The sequence below is a fragment of the Belonocnema kinseyi genome, chromosome 4 (assembly GCF_010883055.1).
Source record: "Belonocnema kinseyi isolate 2016_QV_RU_SX_M_011 chromosome 4, B_treatae_v1, whole genome shotgun sequence".
Lineage (NCBI taxonomy): Eukaryota > Metazoa > Arthropoda > Insecta > Hymenoptera > Cynipidae > Belonocnema > Belonocnema kinseyi.
Window position 1 is genome coordinate 44,567,554 of NC_046660.1, and position 26,326 is coordinate 44,593,879.

The following is a 26,326-nucleotide window of genomic DNA, read 5'->3' on the forward strand; positions in this document are numbered from 1 at the left end:
TTTATTTACAAAAAAAGTTCTGAGGTTCAAAAAAACATTCAGTGAACTGAAAAACTGTGGTCGGTAATATAGGTATTTAGCTGTGTCACATGCCCTTAAAGAAGTTTCCTGTTTAATTACCTTAATATCAACAGAGTCGAAAGGTATGGTTTCCAAAACGTCGATTTCGTTGCCTTCTATGTCTAAGCTGAGATAATCGATGGTTCGATTAAATGCGAAAATATAAGTTGCTAAGGGAAAACACTGAACTTCAACATGTTTTCCAACATGGGCAACATCTGCATTGTTTTTCAGTTTTACATCTGTTGAATTTGGCGGTTCGTGAAGACGTCCAATGTTATTTGCCATTAGAAAAGAGCCCTAAAAAAATACTATTTTTTAAAAATATTTACCGGTCTTTCGATTTGCGGGAAAAAATTATTTTTATTACAAAATAAAAGCTTCGAATCTGAAAACGTGGAAAGAAGATTATCAGATTATTTTTAAAGCTATATAAATATAATTTTGGTAAAATCCTTCAGAAAGTTTAAAAAGATTTTTAAACATCATAGATGTTTCAAATAAAAAATAAAAAAGGTTGTTTTAGCCAAACTTTTTAATTAAAAAAAAAAGAATTCTAAATGAAAAATGTAATGCGCAATTGATATTTCAACAACAAAATTTTTAATTTTAAATCAAAAACTTAATTTTAATTTCAATCGAAAACAGCTGAATTCATTCAAAAAAAGAATTTCCAACAAAGGCGAAAATATGAATGGTCAACAAAAAAGTTTAATTTAAACCATGTAGTAGAAATTTTTATTTTCAATTTTTAATTGAAACCAAATATATGAATTTTCTACCAAGAAGATTAATTTTCTACCAAAAAAGACAAATCTGCATCCAAATTGTTATATTTTCAACTAAAGGAATGTATTTTTGACTACAAGGATGAATCATCAATAAAAAAAATTATTTTTTAACAAATTAGTTCAACTTTTAACCAAGTAGTTGAATTCTCAACCAAAAAATATGAATGCTCGACGGAAATTTTAATAGTTGATATTTCATCAAAAACGATTTCAATTTTAAATAAAAAATAGTTGAATTTATCAAAAAATATAAATTTGCAACAAAATAGTTCAATACTCACCCTAAACATAATAATTCTCAGCCGCAAAGATTAATTTTTTACGAAAAAGAGAAAGATTCAATTAAATACATACATTTTTAACAAAAAAGTTATATTTTCGAAACAGAGGCCAATTTTGAGCTAAAATGAGGAATTTTCAACCAAAGAAGCGAATTTTGAACAAAATAGATGAATTTTCAACTAAACCAGATCAATTTTCAACCAAACCAAATCGATTTTCAACCAAATAAATATACTTTTAACCAAGAAAGATAATATCTTTACAAAAAGAGATGAATTTGCAAACATAATTCAATTTTACTGAAATTATTTCTAATATTTAAAAAAATTTATATTAAAAAACTTGCCCTAAAATGTTTTGCAGCTTTTTAGCATTATCAAAAATCTTTTGCAATCTTTTTTTTAATCGGGTTTCAGATTCATTTAAAAAGATCATATATCACTGAAATAACAAACTAAAAATAATTTCAAGTAGGTTAGCGAAAGCAAAATAATTGTTTATTCTTTTATAAATAACCTATCAAACAAAAGTAATTTTTTTTTAAATTCACAATCATTAGCTATTTTGGATCCATAGATTTTATATGAAATATAACAGATAGTAATGTAAGCTTACAATTAATTGATAATAGCTACTGTTTTAAAATTATTTAAAATTTTAAACCATCGTTATAAACAATTCACACTTCAACCATTTTTTTAATGAACATGATTTCATCTTGTTGCAGAATCAAATGGAAATATTCTTCCAGACTCCTTGCTGTCATATTTCTCATAATTACAAGAACTGGCAATTATTTAAACAATTCTTATAAACAAATCAAATTATCACAATTTTTAATGAATAGGCTTAATTTTCTTGGAGTGAATCAAATCAACATTTTTGACAAAGAGTCCTTACTGGAATATTTTTTATAATAATAATAATTATTAATTATTTATCATTTTTCTTATAATTACAAGAACTGTTAATTATATAAACAAATTCACATTTTCACAATTTTTCATGAATAGGTATCTTTTTGAGGGGGGGGGGGTCAAATCGAAATGTTTTACTAAAGAATCCTTGCTTCCATATTTTTTGCAATGATAATAATTATCGATTGAAGAAACAATTTTTATAAACAAATTAAAATTTTCACAATTTTTTCATTAATAGAATTAATTTTGTATAGCAGAATCAACTCAAAATGTTTTGCCACACACTCCTTGCTGTCATATTTCTTAGAATTGCAAGAAATGTTAATTATATAAACAATTTTTTTTAACAAATTTACATTTACACAATTTTATCATATATAGGGCTCATTTTATTGAGGGGAATCAAATCGAAACGTTTTTTCAAAAAATCATCAGTACTATACTTTTCATAATGATAATAATTATCAATTGAATAAAAAATTTTTATAAACAAATTAAAATTTTTACAATTTTTTCATTAATATAATTAATTTTTTATTGCAGAATCAACTCTAAATGTTTTTCTGAAGACTCCTTGCTGTCATAATTCTCACAATTGTAAGAACTGTTAATTATATAAACAATTTTTATGAAAAAATTCACATTTACACCGTTTTTTCAAATATAGGGTTAATTTTATTGAGGGGAATAAAATCGAATTATTTTTCCAAAGAATCCTTGCTTCCATATTTTTTGTAATGATAATAATTATCGATTGAATAAACAATTTTTATAAACAAATTTAAATTTTCACAATTTTTTCATTAATAGAATTAAGTTTGTATTGCAGAATCAACTCAAAATGTTTTGCCGCACACTCCTTGCTGTCATATTTCTTAGAATTGCAAGAACTGTTAATTATATAAACAATTTTTATAAACAAATTCACACTTACACAATGTTATCATGCATAGGGTTCATTTTATTGAGAGGAATCAAATCGAAATATTTTTCCAAAGAATCCTTGCTACCATATTTTTTATATTGATAATAATTATTAATTGTACAAACAATTTTAAGAACAAATTCAAATTTGCACAATTTTTTCATTGTTAGACTTAATTTTTTATTGCCGAATCAACTCAAAATGTTTTTCCAAAGACACCTTCCTGTCATATTTCTCACAATTGCAAGAAATGTTAATTATATAAACAATTTTTTTTAAACAAATTTACATTTTAACAATTTTATCATGTATAGGGCTCATTTTATTGAGGGGAATTAAATCGAAATGTTTTTTCAATGAATCATCAGTACTATATTTTTCATAATGATAATAATTATTAATTGAATAAACCATTTTTATAAACAAATTAAAATTTTTACAATTTTTTCATTAATAGAATTAATTTTTTATTGCAGAATCAACTCTCAATGTTTTTCCGAAGACTCCTTGCTGTCATAACTCTCACAATTGTAAGAACTGTTAGTTATATAAACAATTTTTATGAAAAATTTCACATTCACACCGTTTTTTTCAAATATAGGGTTAATTTTATTGAGGGGAATAAAATCGAAATATTTTTCCAAAGAATCCTTGCTACCATATTTTTTACAATGATAATAATGAGTAATTGTATGAAAAGATTTCATAAACAAATTCAAATTTGCACAATTTTTTCATTGATAGACTTGATTCTTTATTGCAGAATCAACTCAAAATATTTTGCCAAAGACTCCTTGCTGTCATATTTCTTACAATTGCAAGAACTGTCAATTATATAAACAATTTTTATAAACAAATTAACATTTCCATAATTTTATCATGTTGAGGGGGGGGGGCTTAATTTTTTTTACGAAATTAACCTGATATGTCTTCTCAAAAACTTCTTGGTGATATATACCATAAATTGATAGAAGCTATGAATACTTTTAAGAAAAATTAAGCTCGACCACCAAAAAAATTTGATAATGTAAGCGCCTCTATAAAAATTTTTTACATAATCAACGTTTTTTATCACTAAAAAAAATATGTCATCAATGAGTGTTTGACAAGATATTTTAATTTGATTACGCAAAAAAATAAAGCCTCTTCATGAAAACTGGTAATAATATATATTTGTTTATAAAAATTGTTAAAATAATTAACAGTTTTTGCAATTATAAAAAATATGACAGCAAGGAGTCTTTGGTCTAACATTTCAAGTTAATGCCCCGCAAAAATGAAGCCTATTCATGAAAAAATAGTTAAATGTGCATTTTTTATAACAATTTTTTTAATAATTGCTAAACAGCAGCCAGTATTAACTAATTGTAATCTTACATTACTATCTGTAATGCTTCAAACGAAAAATATGGATTTAAAATAGCTAATCATAGCGAATTATAAATGCCTTTTTTCAATAGTTTATCACATTATAAACAATTTTTTTATTACTCTAACTTACTAAAAATTTTCTTTTGTCAGTCATTATATTAATTTATGTCCTGTTTTCATAAGTTTATAAAACTTAAAAGAAACGCCATCCTTGAAAAGTTAGACAACAAATTAAAGAATGTTTGTTAAATAAAAAATGCTTGCTTATTCAAAGTGCTTTTCTTCTAATGTTTTTTTGAACTACAAAATTTAAAATGGATTCGGTTATGGTTAGGAATTTTAAAGCTACGAACAAAACAAAATAATGCTATTGCTTATACAATGTACAATTTTTTAACAAAGTATTATTGAAAAAACTTACAATTTGAGGGTAGGGTTTAATACTGAGACATGACGGCGATAAATACGCTTTTCTTTTTTTCATTAACATTTTTGCAAAATTTAAGGGATCTGCTTCAATTAACAATCCAGTCCATCCATAAAAACGTTCAAGGTTCAGAGTGTTGCTTCGAGTCTCTCCGTCATAAGCACCACATTCGATGAAAAATCCATTTCTCTGCAAAAGGAAAATCGAATAAATAATCACTTCAAATATTCTTATAGGAATTTTTTAAAATTATTTTTGGTATATTGCTTCCTCATAGAGAGAGGTTTGTTATTACCTAAATTTTCAAATCTACTTTTTTGGCATATTTTAATATGATAAAAAAAATTTTTTTAATGTTCGCGTCTTCGAGACGTATCGATCGACCTTTTGTTAAAATTTTTATGACTCGCCGGTACCGATTTTTGAAGTTCAAAAAAATTATTTATTCTTTTTATATGAAAAAACCTTTTTTGAGATTCGAAATACAACAATACGATATCCAGCATAATTGTTCGCGTCTTCGAGACTCGTCGAATGACCTATTAACGAACTATTGATGACATCTTATCATCTAGCAATACCGATTTATAAATTTAAAAAAAAATATTTTTTATCTTCATTATATGAGGAATACTTTTTTAATATTGAGAATATAATAATCATGTATCTGATATACTTGTTCGCGTCTTCGAGATACATCGATTACCTAATCAAAGATCCTTTCACGATAAAATTTAAAAAATCGAACTCTTTTCTAAACATTTTTCTATTTAAAGTAATAAAAAATAAACAACAAATTGAAGCATTCAAAGTGGAACTCTTGAATTTTAAAATTGAAGTTTAAAAGTTTTTTAATTAAAAAATTTTGTATTCAAATACTCGATAACTTACACGTATAAACTGGAAGGTACTAATACTTTTCAATTGAACAGTTTTAAATGAAATGCAGATAAACTGCAAAATTCACAATTTTGAACATTTATAAATTATACAGTGCAAAAATTTTAATTAAGTTCTAAAAATATAAATCCACGTTAACATTTTCAATACTCTTAATTAAAGAATCAATTGATAAACTTAAAAAAAAATTATATTATTAAGTCATTTTAGGCTAGAAAAATTCTAAATTTTTAAATTTTTTTCCTTAAAAGTTCTTAAATCAGAAGTTGAATTATTTTCATTTTAATTAGTTTAAGCATCCCTGAAAAACTTACAAATTTTATTTCAAAATCTTGAGAAATCTAGACGTTTTAAAATTTTTTTTTATAATTTAAAAACATTTTTGAAATTTCTACAGAACTTCTACATAACTTTTAAAATTAATTAAATTTGTCCATCAACTTCTAGAAAATCCTACGAATTAAAAAAAATTTCTATCAGATTTAGATTTATAAATAAAAATTGAACACTCATTATTAGTAGAAAAAATTAGAGTAACTTTAAGAGATATTCAGAAGTTTCCAAAAAATTCAAAATTAATTTATAACTTGAAATGGTATCAAATAATTTAAACGAATTGTTTGTACCGACAAAATTCGACTGTTCGTATCGAAATTTCGATGCAAATACTCACAAACTAATATAAAACAAAATGTACATTTTTCAGATTTCAAACAAAAAATTTAGAAGCTGTTTAAGAATCGTAAAAGACTTCAAAAGAATAAAACAATGTCTTAATATTCCTAGAAAAATTGAAAATATTTTTCATTTTCAAAAATTATTTTAACAGAATATTTAAAAAGATTTTAAGAGATTTCCAGAATTATCCAAAAAGAACCTGAAAGATTCGAAGGTTTTTTTTTTAATTTGCAGAATTTTCTAAAAATGGTAGGAAAGATTTTATTCATTTTAAAATAGGTTTAGAAACTTCTGAAATAAGTTTCCACACACTACTTTAAATTACTTGACATCATATTAAGTTTTAAATTAATTTTGAAGTTTTTCAAAACAACTAAATATGTCTTAACCCTTGAAGTGCATTGTGGGTATCCGAAACCCCAAGAAATTTTTAAACTCTTATAAACCATACTTGATTCAAAAAATGGAGGAAGTGTCGCCATCTAGCTTTAGTTGGAGGCACTAACTGCAAGTAAAGTCATTTAGCATACTACGTCAAGCGTTCGTTTGATATCTTTGGCTAGCAGCAGCTGCTGAAAGTAGAGGTAAAAAAAAATCGTGGAATGCAAACAAATATCTTTTTTGAAAGCACCCATGTTGCAATCTTTCTTATGAAAGTACACTATTTCAAAAGTATATTTATAAATTTCCAGGTTAAAATAATTAAAATTGCGTGAGTTATGAATTTTTAAGTAAAACCCCCATTTTCTCACTTTTTTCAATAATTTTTTTAACAAACTTAAAATAAATAAATGGCTATGAAATCAACTCTAACTTATAAAAGAGATCTTAAACTATATCGGATAAGTTTATTGTGACAAAATATTCAATAGGGGTTAAACAACACATGATTAAATACGCTAGGGTGTTGAACACCCACGATGCACTTTACCGTGATTTTTACCGTGTATGAACTTTGGGGGTTAAAATTACTCAAATTTTGTCTACAAATAATAAGTGTTCAATTATTATTTCTGCATAAAAATGCAACAATTTCGCTTACAAATGAAACATTTTTGAAATAGAACAATAACAATTTTAACGCTGAAAGTTTAAAAGCTTTTCGAAATTTTCACAATTCAAAGCTTTCTATGTCTAACAAGTAACTTTCAAATTGTTAACTTTAAAATATTTGGCTTCAATTTACCCGTATTAAATTAAGAGCCAAATATTGCTAAATAATAAATAATTATTCTTTTCCTTAATTACAAAATTTCAAATTAAATGGGTTTAAAAATGAATCATTTAGACTGAAACAATATTTTTAATGTAATATAAAATCCATTTATTACGAATATATTATTATTATTAAATTATTTTTAGGTTGAAAATAGTTTATAAATTTTCAATCGCACCTTTGCATTTTTTAATGACTAAGACTTTCGAATTGAAACAATAACAACCTGGGAATTCTTAAACTTTGAACGAATTTAGAATCGTTTTATCACATAAATTATTTCGTTGTTAATACTTAAAGTTAACGTCCATTTTAACAATTATTTATTCATTTATTTACATTTAGAGTTGATAAAATAATATTGTTTTATCGAAATTTTTCGAATTCAAACGCTTTTAATTTATAATTGTGTAAGTCTTCCAGATGGCACTTTAAAATTCTTTAAATTAAAAATATACGCATAAAAATAAAAATCTACAATGAAGAATTTTTAAAGTAAACAAATTTAATAGCACATTATAAACTGAATGATATCATAATTGAAAAAGGTTTCAATTCAACTAATTATTTTAAAAACTGTTCAAATAGAACTTGAACAAATTTTCCTTCTGAAAATTTGTAAAATTCCCGGTCAAGAAATAAATTTCGGGTCATTTGCCGCTTTTTCTGGGTCTCGAAAATTCCCGCTCATGGGCTCTCTGATTTTCTGAAAATATGAATTTTTTTTTAGAGGAAAACCTCCCTCTATGAGGTATTTTTTATTGTACCTATTTACCGAATAATTAAAAATTTGTCGTATAACTTCTGCTTGGCCCATAGAAGGGTCTTTCACCTCCGGCGATTGAAGAGAATAATTCAGTTCGTGTTTTTCAATTATCCAATTTTCTTTAACTTCACGAACTAAGTCTTTGTTCCTTTGAGAGACATTTTTCCTATTGTACCACTTATTGCCTGAAAAAATTTACATCTGAGAAGTAGGGAAGAAAGTTTTATTTTAAAATTGAGTTTAGGAACTGTGAAAAATGGAAATGTGAAATACAAACATAGCATTGCCAAATTACATTGAGAAAGTTTAAATTGATCAGCAAGATTATATGTTTTGCTTTACAATATTAGAGGTGTAGATTAAATTATTAGAATAGGTCTGAAGTAATTTCATTTGCAAATTAAAAAATTAAAATATTAAATAATAAAAATCCAGAAAGCACTCTAGGAAAATAGTTAAAAATAATTGGAAAAAAGTAGATAAAGGAGAGTAATAGGAAATACTCACTATTAGAAAAATTGTACCAAGTTGCCAAAACTGCAAAAAAAAATTATCTTATTCTTAAAAAATTAGACGATATTGGTGTATTTTAATAGAGTAGCCGGAGGTTAGAGAAAACTTAGAAATCAGGGAAAAATTAGGGAATTTTTTTGGTTAGAGAAACTCAGGGATTTCAATAAAAACAAATAATAAAATAAAATACAACAAATAAAAGGTATTTTAAAAAATGTCAAAGAATTTTCCAGATTTTAAAGGATTTCAAAAGATTTATAATATTTTAGAGCATTTTAAAAAACTCCAGGAAATATTTAGCAGATTTTAATAACTTGCAGAGAGTTTAAAAAATTTAAAAGAATTTCGGGTATTTAAACAAATACCAAAGAATTTTCAAGATCCTAAAAAAATGCAAGGGATCACAAAATATTTGCAATATATTAAATTATTTTAAAACATTCTAAGGAATTTATAATAGATTTGGAAAATTTAAAGACATTTTTAAGAATTAAAAAAATTAAGGGTATTTTTAAAAATTCCTAGGAATGTTCAAAAGCTTTAAAAAGTTTCAAGCAATTCGAAAATTTTCAAAGAATTTAGAACATTTGAGGGTCTTTAACCTTTAAAGTGCATTGTGGGTGTCAGAAACCCCAAGCAATTTTCAAACTCTCATAAACCAAACTTAATTCGAAAAAATTGAGTAAGTGTCGCCATTTAGCTTTATTTGGAGACAATAACTGTAAGTAAAGTCGTTTAACATATTGCGTCAAGCGTCAGTATACTAGGAGCAGCGGCTGCAAGTGGAGATAAAAAATCGTGGGGTATGAAACACCCAGTGTGCACTCTGTAAGTGAAAAAGTAATTTTGGAGCAAATTTTTTTAAAACTTTATTGATTTTTGTTTACTTTATAACGTAAGTATATCATATGGAGTAAACTATATTTTTTTCGACTATTGCATACTGTTTTTCTTTGTAGATGGCTTTTAACTTACGGCAGCGCGTCATGCGAGAGCAGACTGTAGATGTGTTGAATAAAATATAATTGTTAAAATACAGTTATATATGTCTCTTTTTTCAGTTTCTTGTATTTTTATAGTATTACATGTCAAAATTTCTGAATTTTTATAATAATAAATCGATTTAAAAGTAAAAATAATTAAAATTGCGTAAGTTATGAATTTTTAAGGAAAAACCCCATTTTTTCACTCTTTGTTCAATAATTTTTTTAACAAATTCAAAATAATTAAATGGCTAAAAAAAACCCTGCCTTATAAAAGATACCTTAAACTATATCGGATAATTTTTTTGAGACAAAATATTCAATAGGTGTTAAACAATAAATGATTAAATACGCTGGGGTCACATACACCCACCAATGACTTTACCGTGATTTTTACCATTTATGCACTATAAGGGTTAAATATATTAGGGTATTTTAAAATATTCCATACAATTTTTAACAGATTTCAATATATTCAAGATTTTTTTAATTTCCCAAGAATTTTCTAGAATTAAAGGTATCAAAGGATTTCAAAGGATTTGACATTTTAAAGGTATCTAAGAAAATGCAAAGGTTTTAAAAATTTTACAGGGATTTCTACAGATTTCCAAGGATTTGCAATACTTTAGGTCAATACAAAGAATTCCAGAGAATTAAAAAAAAACTAAGGTATTTTAGAAAATTCCAAGGAATTGCAAAAGCTTCAAACAGTTTCAAGGATTTAAAAAGATTTCAAAGGACTTTGAATATTTTAGGGTATATAAAAATATTCCACGAAATTTTTAATAGATTTTAATAATTTGAAGGTATTCCAAACGATTGTGAAAATTTAAGGGCATTTTTAAAACTTCCAAGGAATTTTGAAGAGTGTTCAAAAGTACAAAGGATTTGAAAATGTTAAGGTATTTTAAAAAATTCGAATTAAAAGGGATTCCAAAGGTTTTTAAAGAATTAAGATATTTAATAAGATTCCAAGGAATTTTCAAGAGCCTTAATAAATTGCAAGGGATTTCAAGAAATCAAAATAATTGTAGGGTATTTTAGAACACTCAAGGGATTTTGTAATATATCCGAAGATTTCAATTATATTAAGGGGCTTTAAAATAAGCTCTCAAAGCTTTTTAATATATTTTATAGGATTGCAGGAAATATCATATGATTTAATAGAATTTTACGGAATGTTTAAATATTTTAATGGATTTCAAAGAGTTTGTTCACAGAAAGTTTTGAAGTTATCTTAAAATATTTTCAATTCTTTGGAATTCTTTTGAATGTCTGAATTCATTGGAATTCTTTTTAATTCGCAAAATTTTTTATAAATTCACTAAGTTCTGCTATTCAATCAATTTAAAAAAATTTTTTTTGTGTAATTCATCTTGAATTCTTATAAACTCACCTTGAATTCTTAGTTAATTCATCACATTTAATTCAAATTTGAATTTCATTTAATTCTTCTCATTGCACTTAAAATCTTTTTAGTTCATTCAAATTTCACTTAAAATGAAGAAATTATTTGTATTTAAAAATTTTTGCCAATTCATTCGAATTCATTTGAATTTAAGCTGAATTGTTTTAAAGTCTTATGAATTGCATTTTTTTAATTCTTTCAAATTCAAAAAGACATTAGTCATATTATTTATCAATAGTGCACATTTGTTTTTCGGTTTAAATATGTAACTTTTTCAATTTTTTCAAGTAAATTAGGCTAAGAGTAATAAATTGACAATTTGAAATTATAAATTTTATATTGCATTTATAAATTATTTTATATTGAAAATGTTGCAGGATGAAAGTATTTTATTTAAATAATAATGGTTAGGGAAAATGAGAAACTATATGGGAAAAGTCAGGGAATTTCGAAAATGAATTATTTAATAAATTTCATATTTACCTTTTTGGTACCCTTCAGATAAAACTTCATCCTTAGAAATTCTAGGCGAGGGGATAAACAAATAATTGTTTAAAGAAAAACTGAGAACTGATAACAAAGTGAGTATTAAAAATACTCCCGAAACACACATCCATTTCCGACGTGGAAAATATTGTGGAAAGCCAGACTAAACAAATTTTTCAAAATATTAATTATTAATTAATTAAATTTATTAATAACTAATTATTATAAATATTAATATCCTTCCATCTTTACTTTCAAACTTTCAAATTATCTAATAAATTACTAAAAATATCATATGTTTTATGTCAGTCTTTTTTACTGGAAAACTGTATTTTCAAGAAAGAATTTTAGCATATAACCATAAAGTTTTGAGGAATAAATAATTTATTTAAAAGAATAGTTGCGTTAGTTTTTTTCACAAAATAAAATTTTTAAACAAAAATTATTATAGAGATTGTCAATTTTCAACAGTTTTAGGTTACGTTAGCGGTTTTCACCAGAAATGGGTATTATTAATCAAAAATAATTCGATTTTAAAGATTAAAACATTTTCAACAATTTACGTTTTTCGGTTTTGTTGGTGTTTAATACCAAAAATCTGTATTAACAAAAAAAACAAAATATATAGTTCGAAACACGAAGTTTGAACAAGATTTACCATTTTTCGAAAAGAGTGTGATGCAATTATTTTCTTTTAAGTAATAAAATATATAGGCTTGACAAATTTAGAATGATTTTAGTGTTTTTTGTCCGAAATTAAAATCTCATTAAATAATAAACTAAAAATCCTTATAATATTAACAGGATAATAATTATAATACAAAGAATATTTACAATATATATTTAAACAACTTTAGGTTATGTTGGTGTGTTTTACTTACGAAATTGGTATATTTAAACTAAAATAATTATGTTTAAATACCATTATTTTGTTCTATAAATAAAATTTACAAGTTTGAACAATTTTGGATTCAACCAGTGATAAGTATAATTTTACAAAATAACTTAGTAAACAAATATTTCAATCCAAAGGTTCATGCCAAAATTGTTAAAACTGTTAATTATTTATGTTCTGTTTTTTTTTGCATAATAAACGTGTCTTGTTTAAAACCAAAATTTTTGAAAGAATTATATAAATATTTTCGCAAAATTTTGGAAAACAAAGCGAGACGAAAAAAAGTGTCAAGAAACATTTTTCTAGAACTTTTTAGAAAAAAGTAGCAACCGATATTTTCTTGTTTTCTTTTCTATTATTTTAGATAATTTATATTTTAATTTTAAATTTAATTTAATTTAAAAATCTTTAAAAGAAAATTTAGACTATTTAACATTTTATTCCTATGTTGGTATTTTGCGTCTAAAATTGCTATTGTTTATAAGAAATAATTATATTTCAACAATTAAACTTACAATTTTGAACAGCTTTAGGTTTCGCTGGTAATTTTCGCGGGAATTTACTTATTTTTAAACAAAAATTTGCATTTGTTTAAAATGAGTTTTATAGTATTTAATTTTTTTGTTACATTGTGTTACAGTTATTCGTTTAAGATTGCTATTATAAAAAATCACTAATTTAAACAATTAAACTTAGAATTTTAAACAAACTTCAGTTATGCTAATTTCTTTTTTAGGAAATTGTTATAATTTAACAAGAAATTGTATTAATCAAAGATGCTATTCTTGCTTTTTTTCTATTATTTTTGATAATTTATATTTTAATTTAAAAATTGTGTGAGATAAAAAATAATATAAAAATAATAGTTTATTTTCTAGTAGAATATATTAAACCTGAATATGTAAAATTATTTATTTTACTAAATCATACATTTTTGCCGACATCTGGGATCCATTTTAAAAACATTCATGATTAAAAGAAGATTTACAATCTTAAAAATTTTGTTGCCATTCAATGTTAGTATTTTTTGCTCAAAAATGCTATTTTTTATGGAATATCATCAGATTCCCAAAATTAAACTTGCAATTTTGAACAAATTTAGGTTATGTTTGTGTTTTGCCTCGAACATTCTTATTTTAAAAAATGTTCAGTTGTTTAAAATAATTTTTATAATATTTAACATTTTTGGTTACATTATGTTAACGTTTTTCGCTTAAAATTACTATTGTAAAAAATCAATAATTTACTAAATTAAACTTACAATTTTCGAAAAACCTTCAGTTACGTCAATTTTGATTTAAAAATTGTTTAAAACAAACAATACTACAAAAAAACTATTTTATTTTCTAGTAGAAAATATTAAACCTGAATAAGTAAAATTACTTATATTAATAAATCATAAATTTTTCCTGAGATTTGGGGTCCATTTTATAAAAAATTTGTGTTTAAAAAAAGGTTTACAATCCTTAAATTTGGTTGTAATTCTATTTTAGTGTTTTTCGTTTTAAATTGCTGTTGTTTATAAAAAAAATCATCAAATTTAAAAAATTAAACTTACAATTTTGAACAGATTTAGGTTATGTTCGTGTTTTTCTTCGAAAATTGTTATTTAAAAAAAGTTAGCATTTCTTTGAAATAAGTTTGATAAGATTAAAAAAAAATTATTACATTATGTTACTGTTTTTCGTCTAAAGTTGCTATTGCAAAAATAATTTATGTTAAAAATTAAACTTACAATTTTAAACAACCTTCATTTTATATGATTTATAAGCTAATTTAATAATATTGTGTAAAAAATTGCGTATATATTTGTTTTCTAGTATTTTATCATATCCGAATGAGCTAGATGATTTATAATTATTTATATTGATAAATCGCAAATTTGGCCTATGATCTAAAATTCATTTTACAGTCATTCATGCTTAAAAGAAAATTCACAATCTTTAACATTTCACTATTATTTGATGTTATTATTTTTCGTCTAAAGTTGCTATTTTTGATTAAAAATCATTAGATTTTAAAAATTTAACTTAAAATTTGGAACAACTTTTGGTTATGTTAGTGCTTTTAGTCATTTATGAGGCAAACAGTAAAAAAAATGTTTATTTTTTGCCAGTATAATATACTTGAGATTCACGTTTAAAAGAAGATTCAAAATCTTTAATATTTGTTGTTACGTCATGTTAGTATTTTTTGAAAAAAATTCCTATTGTTTAAAAAAAAAAAATAATATATAAAAAATTACAATTTTGAAGAACTTTAGGCTTTTGTTTTATAATATTTTAAACAATTCACACATTAATTTAAAAATCGTGTGAAACAAACAAAAATAATAATCTGTTATCTAGTATAATATAATAAAGTCTAATAAGTAAACATTCATGTTAAAAAATATGTTAACATAAAATTTTTAAGAAATTTAGTTTGTGTTAGTGTTTTTTGACGGAAATCGATATTTTTTAACAAAAACTTGCATAAAAAATGTTGTACCTGCTTTGCTTTTCTATTATTTATTATAAATTATATTTCAATTTAAACATTCTGCAATAAAATTTCAAAAAAAAACAATAGTTTGTTTTATAGTGTAACATAATAAACTTGAATGAGTGAAATTATTTATAATGATAAATCATAAAATTTACTCGATATCTAGGATACGTTTTACAAACCTTATTGTTTAAAAGATTTATAATCTTTAATATTTGTTTGTTACTTTATGCTGGTCTTTTTCACTTAAAATTCCCATTTTTCTAATGAATTCTTATGTTTTAAAAATTAATCTTACGATTTTGAACAACTTTCGGTTATGTCAGTGTTTTTCATCGAAAAATACACATTTTTAACAAAAATTTGCATCAATAAAAAATTTTATCCTTGCTCTTCCTTTCTATTATTTTAGATAACTTACAATATTTAACCTATTTTGTTATTTTATGTTAGTGTTTTTCGTCCAAAATTTCTATAATTTATAAAAAATTATTAGATTTAAAAAATTAAACTTACATTTTTTAAAACAAATTTAGGTTGTGTTATCCTTTTTTGTCGGAAATTGGTATTTCCGAACAAAAATTTGCATCGACCTGTTTTACTTTTCTATTATTTTAGATAAATTATATTTTAATTTAGAAATTGTTAAACAAAAAAAATCTCTCGCGTAGCGCACATGTTTGTTTTCTAATATAATCTCATAAATCCGAATAAGTAAAATTATTTATATAAATAAACAATTAACTTTACCCGATATCTGGAATCCAATTTAAAATCATTCATGCTCCTCTCAAGATTTGATCCGAATGTAAGAACTTCCTGTATTGCGTAGTTCCAATAAGCCTGTGCGAATTTCAAACTGACAACCGAAGCCGACCATAAAAATAGTCATCTGGTTTCATAAGACTGATAAAAGGCCTAAACACACACTATGCCTCTTTTTCAAGTATATAATTAGATACACGAAAAAAACCTTTCAGATCGATCCACAATAGATCTTCAGATAATTTTAGCTGGGAAGGCATCGTTGAACTTTATTAGTTCACTTAACTTTGTTTAGTAAATATGAAAAATCCTACTTTTCATGATCAAGTCCGCCTTTAATAACTGGGAAAGAAATGTGTATCATCTCGTGATAAAACAGGTACTGAATTCACGAAACATCTGTTAGAGACTCAAGTAGGCGTGGCTTCAGGATTAATAATAGTTTACTACGTCAGGAGTATATCTGGTGACCTATTCTGCAGTGCAACGAAAAGGAGCGTATCTACAATTTTCGTCTAAATTGAAATAAAGTCGAAACTACCTTTATGATACTTTCCTTTACTCAGATGTACATGACAAAAATAAAAATTATAAATCAACTTAAAAAAAAAAAATTTACCGTATCTGCAAAAATCATTACGATTGCAAATAAAAATAAGCGTATCTACGAAAGATCTCTTTTTTGAATATTTATGATAGAAAGAGATAGAGAAAATGTAAGGTATTCTATCTCTTTGTCAATCTCAAATTTTAACACAAAAAAACAAACTTCTACAAAAAAGGTAATTTTCAATAACAAAATATGCTCGATAATTAATTTATCCTTTATTTTCCGTTTGCTATTTATACCACCACCCCTCCCCGTTTGGCACCGACGTTTTGAAATTCAAGCTCAAAGCATCGATAACTGTAATTTGGTGATTGAGAATTCTCTTTAGTTAAAGCTCATTTAGATTTAACGAACACATTCTCATGACATGACTCATTCTTCGCAATCGATTTTATTCTAAATTAAATTTTATCTTCATTTTTTGCATAGATTGTGTCGTTTGTGCAAGAATTTTATTTTTTATTTTTAATGTTTTTTACGAATAAAACAAAAACTACGTATCCTATCAAAAAGTGATCTATAACAAATGTGTAGACAAAAAGTCAAATAGCTAAATTTTCAGTTCAGAAGGAAAACTTTTACATAAATAAAACGAATTTTAAACATAATAGTTAAATTTTCATCCAAAGAAATGAGTTTTCAACCAAAAATTAATATTCAACCAAAATAATTAAAGTTTCAACTCTAAAAAAAAAGAATTTTCAACAAAATAGTTGAATTTTCTACACAAAAAGATGATATTTCTACAAACCAGGTAAGTTTTCGACAACAAATTTCATATTCAACAAAATAATTGAATTTTCAAACAATAAATATTAATTTTCAATCATATAGTTGAATGTTCTACTTCGTGATATCAATTAGCAATGAAAAATAGAAAAGTTAATCATTCAGTTAAACAAACTTTTACCCAAAATAAAACAATTTTTAGTATAATGTAGTTACATTTTCATGCAAGAAAGTAAGTTTTCAAAAAGAAAAATAACCTAACAAAACCTAAATAAAACGAATTTTCAACTAATGAAATGAATTTCCAAGAATGAAATCTAACAAAAAGCGAATTTTCATAACAGTAGTTCAATGTTTAACCAAAAAAGACGAAATTTCTACAAACCAGTTCAATTTACAATCCAAAAATATGCATTTTCTACCAAAAACTTCTTTGCCAAACAAATAGTTCAATTTTCAATTTAAAATATGAATTTTATGTAAAGAAAGATCAATTTTCAACAAAAATAGGAATAATTAAATTTTCAAGAAAAAAATCTCGAGACAAATAAAACAAATTTTCAACCAATGAAATGAATTTTTAACCAAAAAATATAAACTTTCAATAAAAAGGTGTATTTTCAACCAAATAGTTAAATCATGAACCAAACACTTGAATTTTCTAACAAAATAGTTTATTTTTCAACCTAAGAAGACGAAGTTAAAAAACAGTTCAATTCTTAACAAAATAGTTAAGTTCAAAAGCAAATAAGAAAAATTATTAACCAAAAATATAATTGTATAGTTTGAACAAGAAAAGTTCAATTTTCAAAACAAAAAATTATTTTGTTATTCATATCATAACAAAATAGTTGATTTATTTAGGAATTCATTAAATTTAGCAACAAAATAATTGAATATTGAAGCAGACCAGATAAAATTGTTAAATTTTCTACCGCAAAATATGAATTTTCAAAAAAAATTTCATATTCAATAATTTTAACAAAATGGTCACAGCTTCAGACCAAGAATGTGAACTTTCAAGCAGAAAAGGATATGTTCAATTAAATAATCAATGTTCAACCAACAAAAAACGAATTTTCTTTAAAAGAATTAAATTTCCAACCTAAAATATGAATTTGTAATTAAAAGAGGAAATTTTCAACAACAAAATTCAGTGGTCAACCTACTTATAGAATTTTGAACCAGAAATGGTTGGATTTTTTTAGAGGGTTTTATTAATTCAGATCGAAATTAAGAGAAGAAAAAAGGGGAAGTTTTAGTAAATCAAGGAAAAAATTTGAATTCTTTAAAAAAAAGGGGAAAAATATGAATCATTAAAAAAGAGGGGAAGAGGAAAAGAATGTTAAGTATATTATTATCGTTTTTATTAAAAACGCTTCTATTATTAGTGTCATGCCTCATTTATTTGACCTATGCTTATTTTATCTTACAAAACGCTTGGAATTTCCGGGTGTGGATTTCTTAATCACCGAGTGTGTATTCCGGTTACTTAACTCTCTCTCCGAATCTGACATTACGTGTATACCTATATTTTCCTTGTCAGCTGTGACGAAAACTGAGGTCACGTACAAACACAAAAGTACAATTATTATTGATTTTTTTTATAGCATGCCTAGTTTTGGTTATAATTGTGAAAAAATGAAAATTTAATGTTTTGAAAACCAATATAAGGTACGAAAAAAATTAATATACGAAAGTTATTCAGCCAAAAATATCGACAAATTTCTTAATAATAATTTTTACATAGGACGAGTAGATTTTATTTTTATTTTTTTTCGGAAACGAAACACAAGATACGTGATGAGAAAATGTTCGTTAAAGCCAAAGGAGCTTTAGCAAAAGAGAATGAACAATAAATAAATTACAGTTGTCAATACTTTGAACTCTAACACCAAAGGCCAATCTAATAGATTAATTTTTTTTTGAAGTTATCGTGCTCACAGATAAACATAGTCATACTGACAAATTCGTAAAAACCCGTTTTTCGGGCTTTTCTAATGAGAATGTAAAAAGATTAAATTTCTGCCGAAAAAGATTAATTTTCATACCAAAAAGACCAATTGTTTACAAAACAATTGTATTTTTAACATAAAAATGATTTTTCAACATAATAATCGGATTACCAAAAAAAAAGAATTCTAAATGGGAAATGCTATAGTTCATATTTGAGCTAAAAAATGTTGTTTTGAATGAACAAATTTTAATTCATCGAAAAGAGACGTACCTTCAATCAAATACATTAATCCTAATACGAAATAGAGGATTCTTCAACCGAAAATTTAAACTTTTAACAAAACTAGTAATTTTTCATTTATTTTAGTAGTTTAATAAGATTCTTAATTGTTTTAAACATTTTGATAAATTTAAAATATTTTAATAATAATTGAGATTTTATATTAATATTTAAGCGGATTTTGAAGAATTTATTTAAAAGAAGTAATTTACTCCAGTCGATTTAATTCAAAGATTTAAATTTTTTAAGTTAAAATTTTTTTTTCAATTGATCCTCAGAACCAATTTATAAAATTATCAAAGGGATTGAAACATTTTAGGAAATTTAACACGATTCCTTCAATTTTTTATTTTTTTATTTTAGTTGTTTAAACAGATTTTAAAGACGGAAATATTTTAGAACATTTAAAAATATTCTAAGGCATTCTCAAGAGATTAAAAACAATTCCAAGGGATTTCCAACGGTTTTAATAATTTTAAGGGATTTTAATACTCTAAAGAATTTCTAAGAATTTATTCGCACGAAAAGTAAGGGATTTCGTTGGGCTTCTTAAAGATTTGAAGAGATTTTAAAATATTTTTTGCAATTTATTTGGAATTCGTCCTGAATTCTTATTAATTTATCCTAAATTCCATTAATTCTACTTATTCCATCGATTATTATAAAATTTTGGTTTAATTTATTTTGAATTCTTTAAAACTCATTTTAAATTATTAGACATTTCATCAAATTCTATTGAATTCTCTTTAATTTTTTTCAAACTCGCATCAATTTTAGAGAAATCAGAAGAGTTTTTTTCAAAGTTTAAAAATGTTTTCAATTCATTGGAGTTTTTTATTCACTTTGAATGTTTATATATTCCTTAGCATTCTTTTAGTCTACCTTAAATACCTCTAAATTCATTTAAATTTCGCGGAAATGTAAATATATTTTTCCCCAATTTATTTGAATTGTTTTACTTCAAATTGAATTTGTTTGAAGTTTTACAAATTTATCCTGAATTTCTTACCCATTGAGCGGCGTAAAACATTTATCTTATGAGCGGCATATAAGAAACAAATATTAAAGTAATCATCAAAAATAGAATTTTTATTTTATTTCACAAATCTATCTAGATATAATTTAGGCGAAAAATTTTGTATGAAATATTGTTGTAGCTCGTGTCGTTTTTCCATAGATTTAATTTTTTTATTTTTAATGTTATTTTTCACGAGTAAGACAAAAATTTTTACGAAAATTCCAAAAGTTGTGTGGATATTTCACTCTAACTAAAGGAAAATTTGTTATTTAAAAACAGAATAGAACATTGTTCTTGTCTAACTTTTTGTTGATACTATTTCTTTTAAGACTTACAAATTTATTAAAGCTGGTCTTTAATCAATGCAATAATTAAACTAAAAATAATTCCCAGTAGGTTAGAGTAGGAAAAAAAAATGTTTATAACGTTATGAACAAACTAATGAACGAAAGTAATTTTTTTTTGTTATTCGCAATGAATAAATTAGTTAAAAATAGCTGCTACTTAGGAATTATTTTAATAATTTTTATAAACAAATAAACCTTGCAACAATTTTTTTGATGAATACGATTAAGTTTTTCGATTGCTTGCCGTCATATGTTTTATAATACAATAAATTTTTAACTATTGAAACAATTTTCATAAACAAATGCACATTATGATAATTTTTTCATGAATAAGCTTAATTTTTTGTGGAATGAACTAAAATATTCTTACTAGGGACTACTTGTTGTCATATTTTTGAATTGCAAAAAAGTGCTTGCTGTCACATTTTTCAATTTACAAAAACTGATTTACTGTTTAAACCGTTTTTAATAAGCAAAAACGAATTCTAACAATTTTTCCAATCATAGATATAATTTCTTTGTTCCACAAATTAGAAAGCCTTTTCATAAAAATATGTCCAAATGCACATTTGTTTATGAAAGTTATTAAAACAATTGATAAACCGCAGCTATTTTGAACATATTGTAATCGAAAATTAATCTTTGCCATATTTCATACAAAAGCTATTTATTTCAAGTCCCTAATCATTGCTAAACACGACGACTTTCATTCATTAATTTATTTCTAAGAAAATAAAAAAATTTCTTTAACAAAAGAAACTTTGGAACAGCACACATTATTATATATCTATCGGTTTAAATATTTACCATTTTTATTGTCTCTTTCTTTTGCAATGTATTCTACTTTATTTGTGCTAAATTTCAACAAAATGTTAGTAGCAAACAGATTCTCTACATATTTTTCAAGAATTTTCGATATCTTGAAGAGTTTTAACAATTTTACGCATTCAGTGTAAAAATAAAAATTCAGAGATGACACGAGTGGTAAAATATTAAAAAATGGTCAAGATAGTGAAAATTTTTGCAATAAGTATCGAGAATATTTTACAATCGACTTCTCATTAAAGTTGGTGTAAGTCGGTTAGAGTGAGCTGCAAAAGATAAGAGCTATGGTGGCCCAAAAAATTGACTTTCGAGTAGAGGACATGCCATACAAAAATGGTTTAAAAATTATTTAGTAATTTTTACATTCACAACAGAGAATTATTTGCGCAAAATTTGAGCCCCTCCCCCCACAATAACCTTTTTGTAAAATGTCCACGTTTAGACACTTTCTGAACCCGAAAAACAGGTTTTTACATATGTGTCCGCCTGTCTTTGTTCGTGTATCTGGTAGATTTTAAGTCTGTTAACACGATAACTTTTCAAAGAATTGACAGATTAAGTCAAGTTCTTTAGTCAGACGTTTTGGATAAAAATTCAAAAAGTTAGAGCATTTAAAAAATTCTTGAGACCACCTTTTTAAGATTGAAAACAATCTACGTGCAGATATTAGTGGTACTCAAAAAGACGAACAATTTATCCTAATGACTTCTTTTTATAAAAAAATACCGGATATAGCATTTATAAAATTCCAAAAAATGAAGGAAAATTGACATTTTAACAAACAACGCACGATGTTAAAAAAAGTCAGGGAAAAAGAAAAACATTTGGAACACCCTACAAGATAATCATAACAAATTATTAAATTTTTCTGGAAAATCGAAACTTCACATTTTAGTTTCACAAAAAAATAGTAATAAAAAATTCCATTTTTTGGTCAAACTATGCAAGATACGACAAAAGATAAATCGACAAAAATTGTGCACTCAAAAAAGATTTACAAATTTGTTACTATTCACTTTTTGATAGGGCACGTAGTTTTTGTTTGGTTTGTATCAATCGTGAAAAATGTCATTAAAAACAAAATTGATTGGAAAAACGACGCAAGGTAGGAAAAAAAAATTAATGAATACAACTTGTGCACCCAAAAAAGATCTGTAAATTTGTTAAAAAAAAGAAACATTTTTTTATGGCACGTGCAGTTTTTGTTTTAATCGTAAAAAATAATATTAAAAATACAAAATATTGTTTTTTTTTTAAATATCATAAGGTGGGAAAAACAAATAACATACGAAAGTGCAAAAAGGATCTAAACATTTTTTACTATTGATTTTCTGATAGGACGAGTAGATTTTCATTTAAGCATAAAAAATAACATGAAAAATAAAACAATTAGATTTTTGGAAAAACGACACAAGAGACGAAAAAAAATACACAAAAGTTGTTTCATAAAAAAATATCTACATATATAAACTTTTGTTATAAGAATACATTAGAAATAAAAAAAAATTTATTGGAAAAATGACGCAAGATACAATAATTTTTTATTTAACAAAATTCTTCGCCTAAATGGTATCTGTAAATTTTCTTGGAATTTCTTTATCCTAGTGTGCGTCTTTTTGGTTTGAATCATAAAAATAGCATTGAAAATGAACAAATTAAAGGGCCGTACATAAATTACGATAACTCCTTTGGTAAAATGTGGGGGGAGGGGGGGGGGATGGATTTCTCATGTCAGATTTTTTCAAGCTGTGAATAACTAAAAATCAAAAGTAAAACAGATTGTTATAACTTTTACATGGAAACAGTTGTTTATTAATGCGATATAGTATTGAAATTTTGAACCATTTCTAGAGATTAGGCATTTCATTTATTTTTTTCGTTAATTGAAAAAAGATTGGGTTTTCACCATAAGTGTCTTTGGACCATAAGTGTCTTTAACCGATTTCCTTCTTTCTTTTTTTTAATCGTCTTATCGTTATGTAATGAACCGAATGCACAGCATTAAAATTAAATTCCTTAATATTTGCTAATTGCTAATTTCTTTCAACCGACTGTAATCTCTAACAATGGGAAAGTTGAGTGAGGCATGACAGGCACTCAATCTAAATTCTCGGTTCGAACCTAGGTGAAAATGCCACTACACGGAAAGAGAAATTGGCCTCCTAGCTTACCAGCCTCATGCGCCACGGCAGCACTATCAGACTAGTGGTCCCACTCTCACTGAAAGCGTGGGGGTGCCAGTGTTGGAACATGGAGAAACAACGAATGTTGGACTCCAGGCTTCCAACTCGGAGTAACTCTCAATTCCGACCGGCGTTGGCACCTTATACTTATATTACTGATGACCGCAACGCATTAATCTTTCATTCTGACGAGTTGCACTCTCAGCGTCCAAGTAGTGGGCAAACCACACTACCAGTCATGCAAGAGCGTAGACCGCTGACCCGCCTAGAGCGCCATTGGCCAATTTGTGGTAAGTTAGCAAGTCAAGCGCCATAAGCAACTAGCGCCACTAGCCTCGGGAGGTTAGGAGGCCAATTTCTCTCTCCGTGTAGACCACGCGCTGTTCCAAAACCAGCCAGAGGGCCCACGAACTATTTTAGCTATGAGTACACTCATGGTGGCGGTTTGCTACTTCCCAGGCGCAAAAAATGCATCAATTTTCAATTAATTGCAATAAAACAAGAATCAGGCCATTTTTCGAAAAAAGCGCTCTGGAAGGTTATACGTTTAGGCATTTATAGTCTGTGATTGAAATATGAAATCATACAATTCAGAATTGTAGAAGAAAAACCTGTAAGAGTAATACATGGGCTAATTTTCAAGCCTGAGGAAGCGCCAAATTCGGACCAAAATTGAAGGCTCTGGACATTTTTAAACGAAAAAAGTGCATTTCCTCTCACTGTGTGGCGCTTCGTGCGAAAATAAGTTAGGAAATAAAAAGTGTCGGTAAGGAAGGAATCAGGTCACGTAACCCACTAGTCAGATGGCCTTAGAGAAGGAGAATTAATAATTATGCTTATTACTCTACTCCGCAACACTAGTGTTCTAGAATAGAGTCCAATTTTCAGATTGGTTGTGGTAAGAGGAAACGGAAACTCAGGGCAAGGTAATGGTTATGTAAAGACTCTCAACCCCATAAAAGGGGAGAGTCTAAACAAAATAAAGAACAATAACATTCCATTTTTGTGCTCAAGTTATATATTTTTTTATTTAAATCATTTTGATACAAATAATGCAACCAGGTCTCTTTCAAAGCTTTGTTCATGATATATCAAGAAAGAACAATTACGATTATCGAATAAATAGTGATGATCGCGACCGATTGACTAATTGTCAATAAAACCCCATTTCAAAGATGAAATGAAAGATGAAAACAAAATTTGGCCGTAATTTATGCGAAATCGCATACTCCGTCATAAGAATTTTGTGAACTGGATTTAATGATTCAAAGATGAGAAAATATTTATGCACCCAGTACACAAGATTTTATTAAAAGGGAGGCAAAAGAGGTAAAAGGAAAAACAAAATCAACCATTTACTTGTTTAATTTTAAAACAAAATAAAAATAAAATCAATATCTATATCTATATATATATATATATATATATTTATGTATAATATGTATATGTAATTATTTAGGACAGTTTTCCGTACGTAATGTCTACGTCTGCTCAGAAACTATATTCCAAGTTATATCTCGTAAACTTTTGTTTAAATGAAAACGAGCAAATCGCAGTCAGCTTCAAGCCGGCGATTTGATTTTAGACGTTTATAGGACACTTGCAATATAGAAATGTATAATATATCTTTTGCTTTGATCTCTCCGAATTATAAAAAAAACGATAACTTATTGTTGCTAATTAACTATTGTTAGAATCTAGTATTTCACTGGTTTCAGATCCTGCAGTACTAGATGTGCAAGTTTGTTTTAAACTGTCTAGATATTCTTGTTGCGACGTTGCCAGCACCTTTGATAGTATATCACTGTCTTCCCAGTCAGTTAAACCTAGAAAAAAAAATCGCACCACTTTTCTTCATCTCGATACAACTTTTAATGTGAAATTTACCGTATCGCTAATGGTTCTTTGTTAAATGTCAGGCTTCACAGTAATCCTCGGGGACATTTTATGGGAAAATAGGGGACTTTTAGGGGACTCCACTCCTGGAAAAAAAAAATCCCGGACATTTTCAGGTATCACAATATTCTTTCAGGTATTCGCATTTTTTAAAACAATCGACTCGGAATATGTATATTACAATTTCGCGAGTTTATTATAAATAATGTTTTGTCAGCCTTTTTAAATATATAAATTTGTAAAAATAGTTCTATTCATATGTAAAATTTAATAACTGTTTTTTCATTTGTTGAAGTAACTAAGGAGGCAAGAAAAATATAAGGAAATTTTTAACGAAAATAGATAAATTGGTTCTTTTTAGTGAAATTCATATTCCTAAATTTTCAAGTAAAAATATTGCATTTTCAACAAGATACATGAATTTTTAACTAAAGTGATGAGGCTGCAACTGGAATTCTAAATTTTTTGACGAAACAGAACAATTTTCTAACTGAAAATATCATGGAAAATTTATTCAATTACCTTGAGAGATTAAATTTCCACTAGAAAGGCAAATTTTCAACAAAATACATCAATTTCCATCTAAATATTTGAAGCTCTAACTAAAAA

The 26,326-nt window shown here is 25.7% G+C and overlaps 2 protein-coding genes across 4 annotated transcripts in view; both read right to left on the bottom strand.

Annotated features, from left to right (window-relative positions):
- Window positions 1–15,994, bottom strand: part of LOC117171264 — a 26,448-nt gene extending 10,454 nt beyond the window's left edge. The window contains exons 1-6 of the mRNA XM_033358396.1: window positions 15,859–15,994; window positions 11,724–11,889; window positions 8,844–8,873; window positions 8,346–8,521; window positions 4,771–4,965; window positions 121–360 (exon numbers count right to left, since the gene is read on the bottom strand). Coding sequence (XP_033214287.1) covers window positions 121–360; window positions 4,771–4,965; window positions 8,346–8,521; window positions 8,844–8,873; window positions 11,724–11,889; window positions 15,859–15,891 — 840 coding nt within the window. The 5' untranslated portion in view covers window positions 15,892–15,994. The remainder of the gene's footprint in view (window positions 1–120; window positions 361–4,770; window positions 4,966–8,345; window positions 8,522–8,843; window positions 8,874–11,723; window positions 11,890–15,858) is intronic.
- Window positions 15,995–25,232: 9,238 nt separating this feature from the next.
- LOC117171452 (OTU domain-containing protein 5-A) overlaps window positions 25,233–26,326 on the bottom strand; it is a 58,930-nt gene continuing 57,836 nt past the window's right edge. For all 3 annotated transcript variants that reach the window (XM_033358788.1, XM_033358787.1, XM_033358789.1), the window contains one exon: window positions 25,233–25,647. In XM_033358788.1, the coding sequence (XP_033214679.1) occupies window positions 25,502–25,647 (146 nt within the window). In that variant the 3' untranslated portion in view covers window positions 25,233–25,501. The remainder of the gene's footprint in view (window positions 25,648–26,326) is intronic.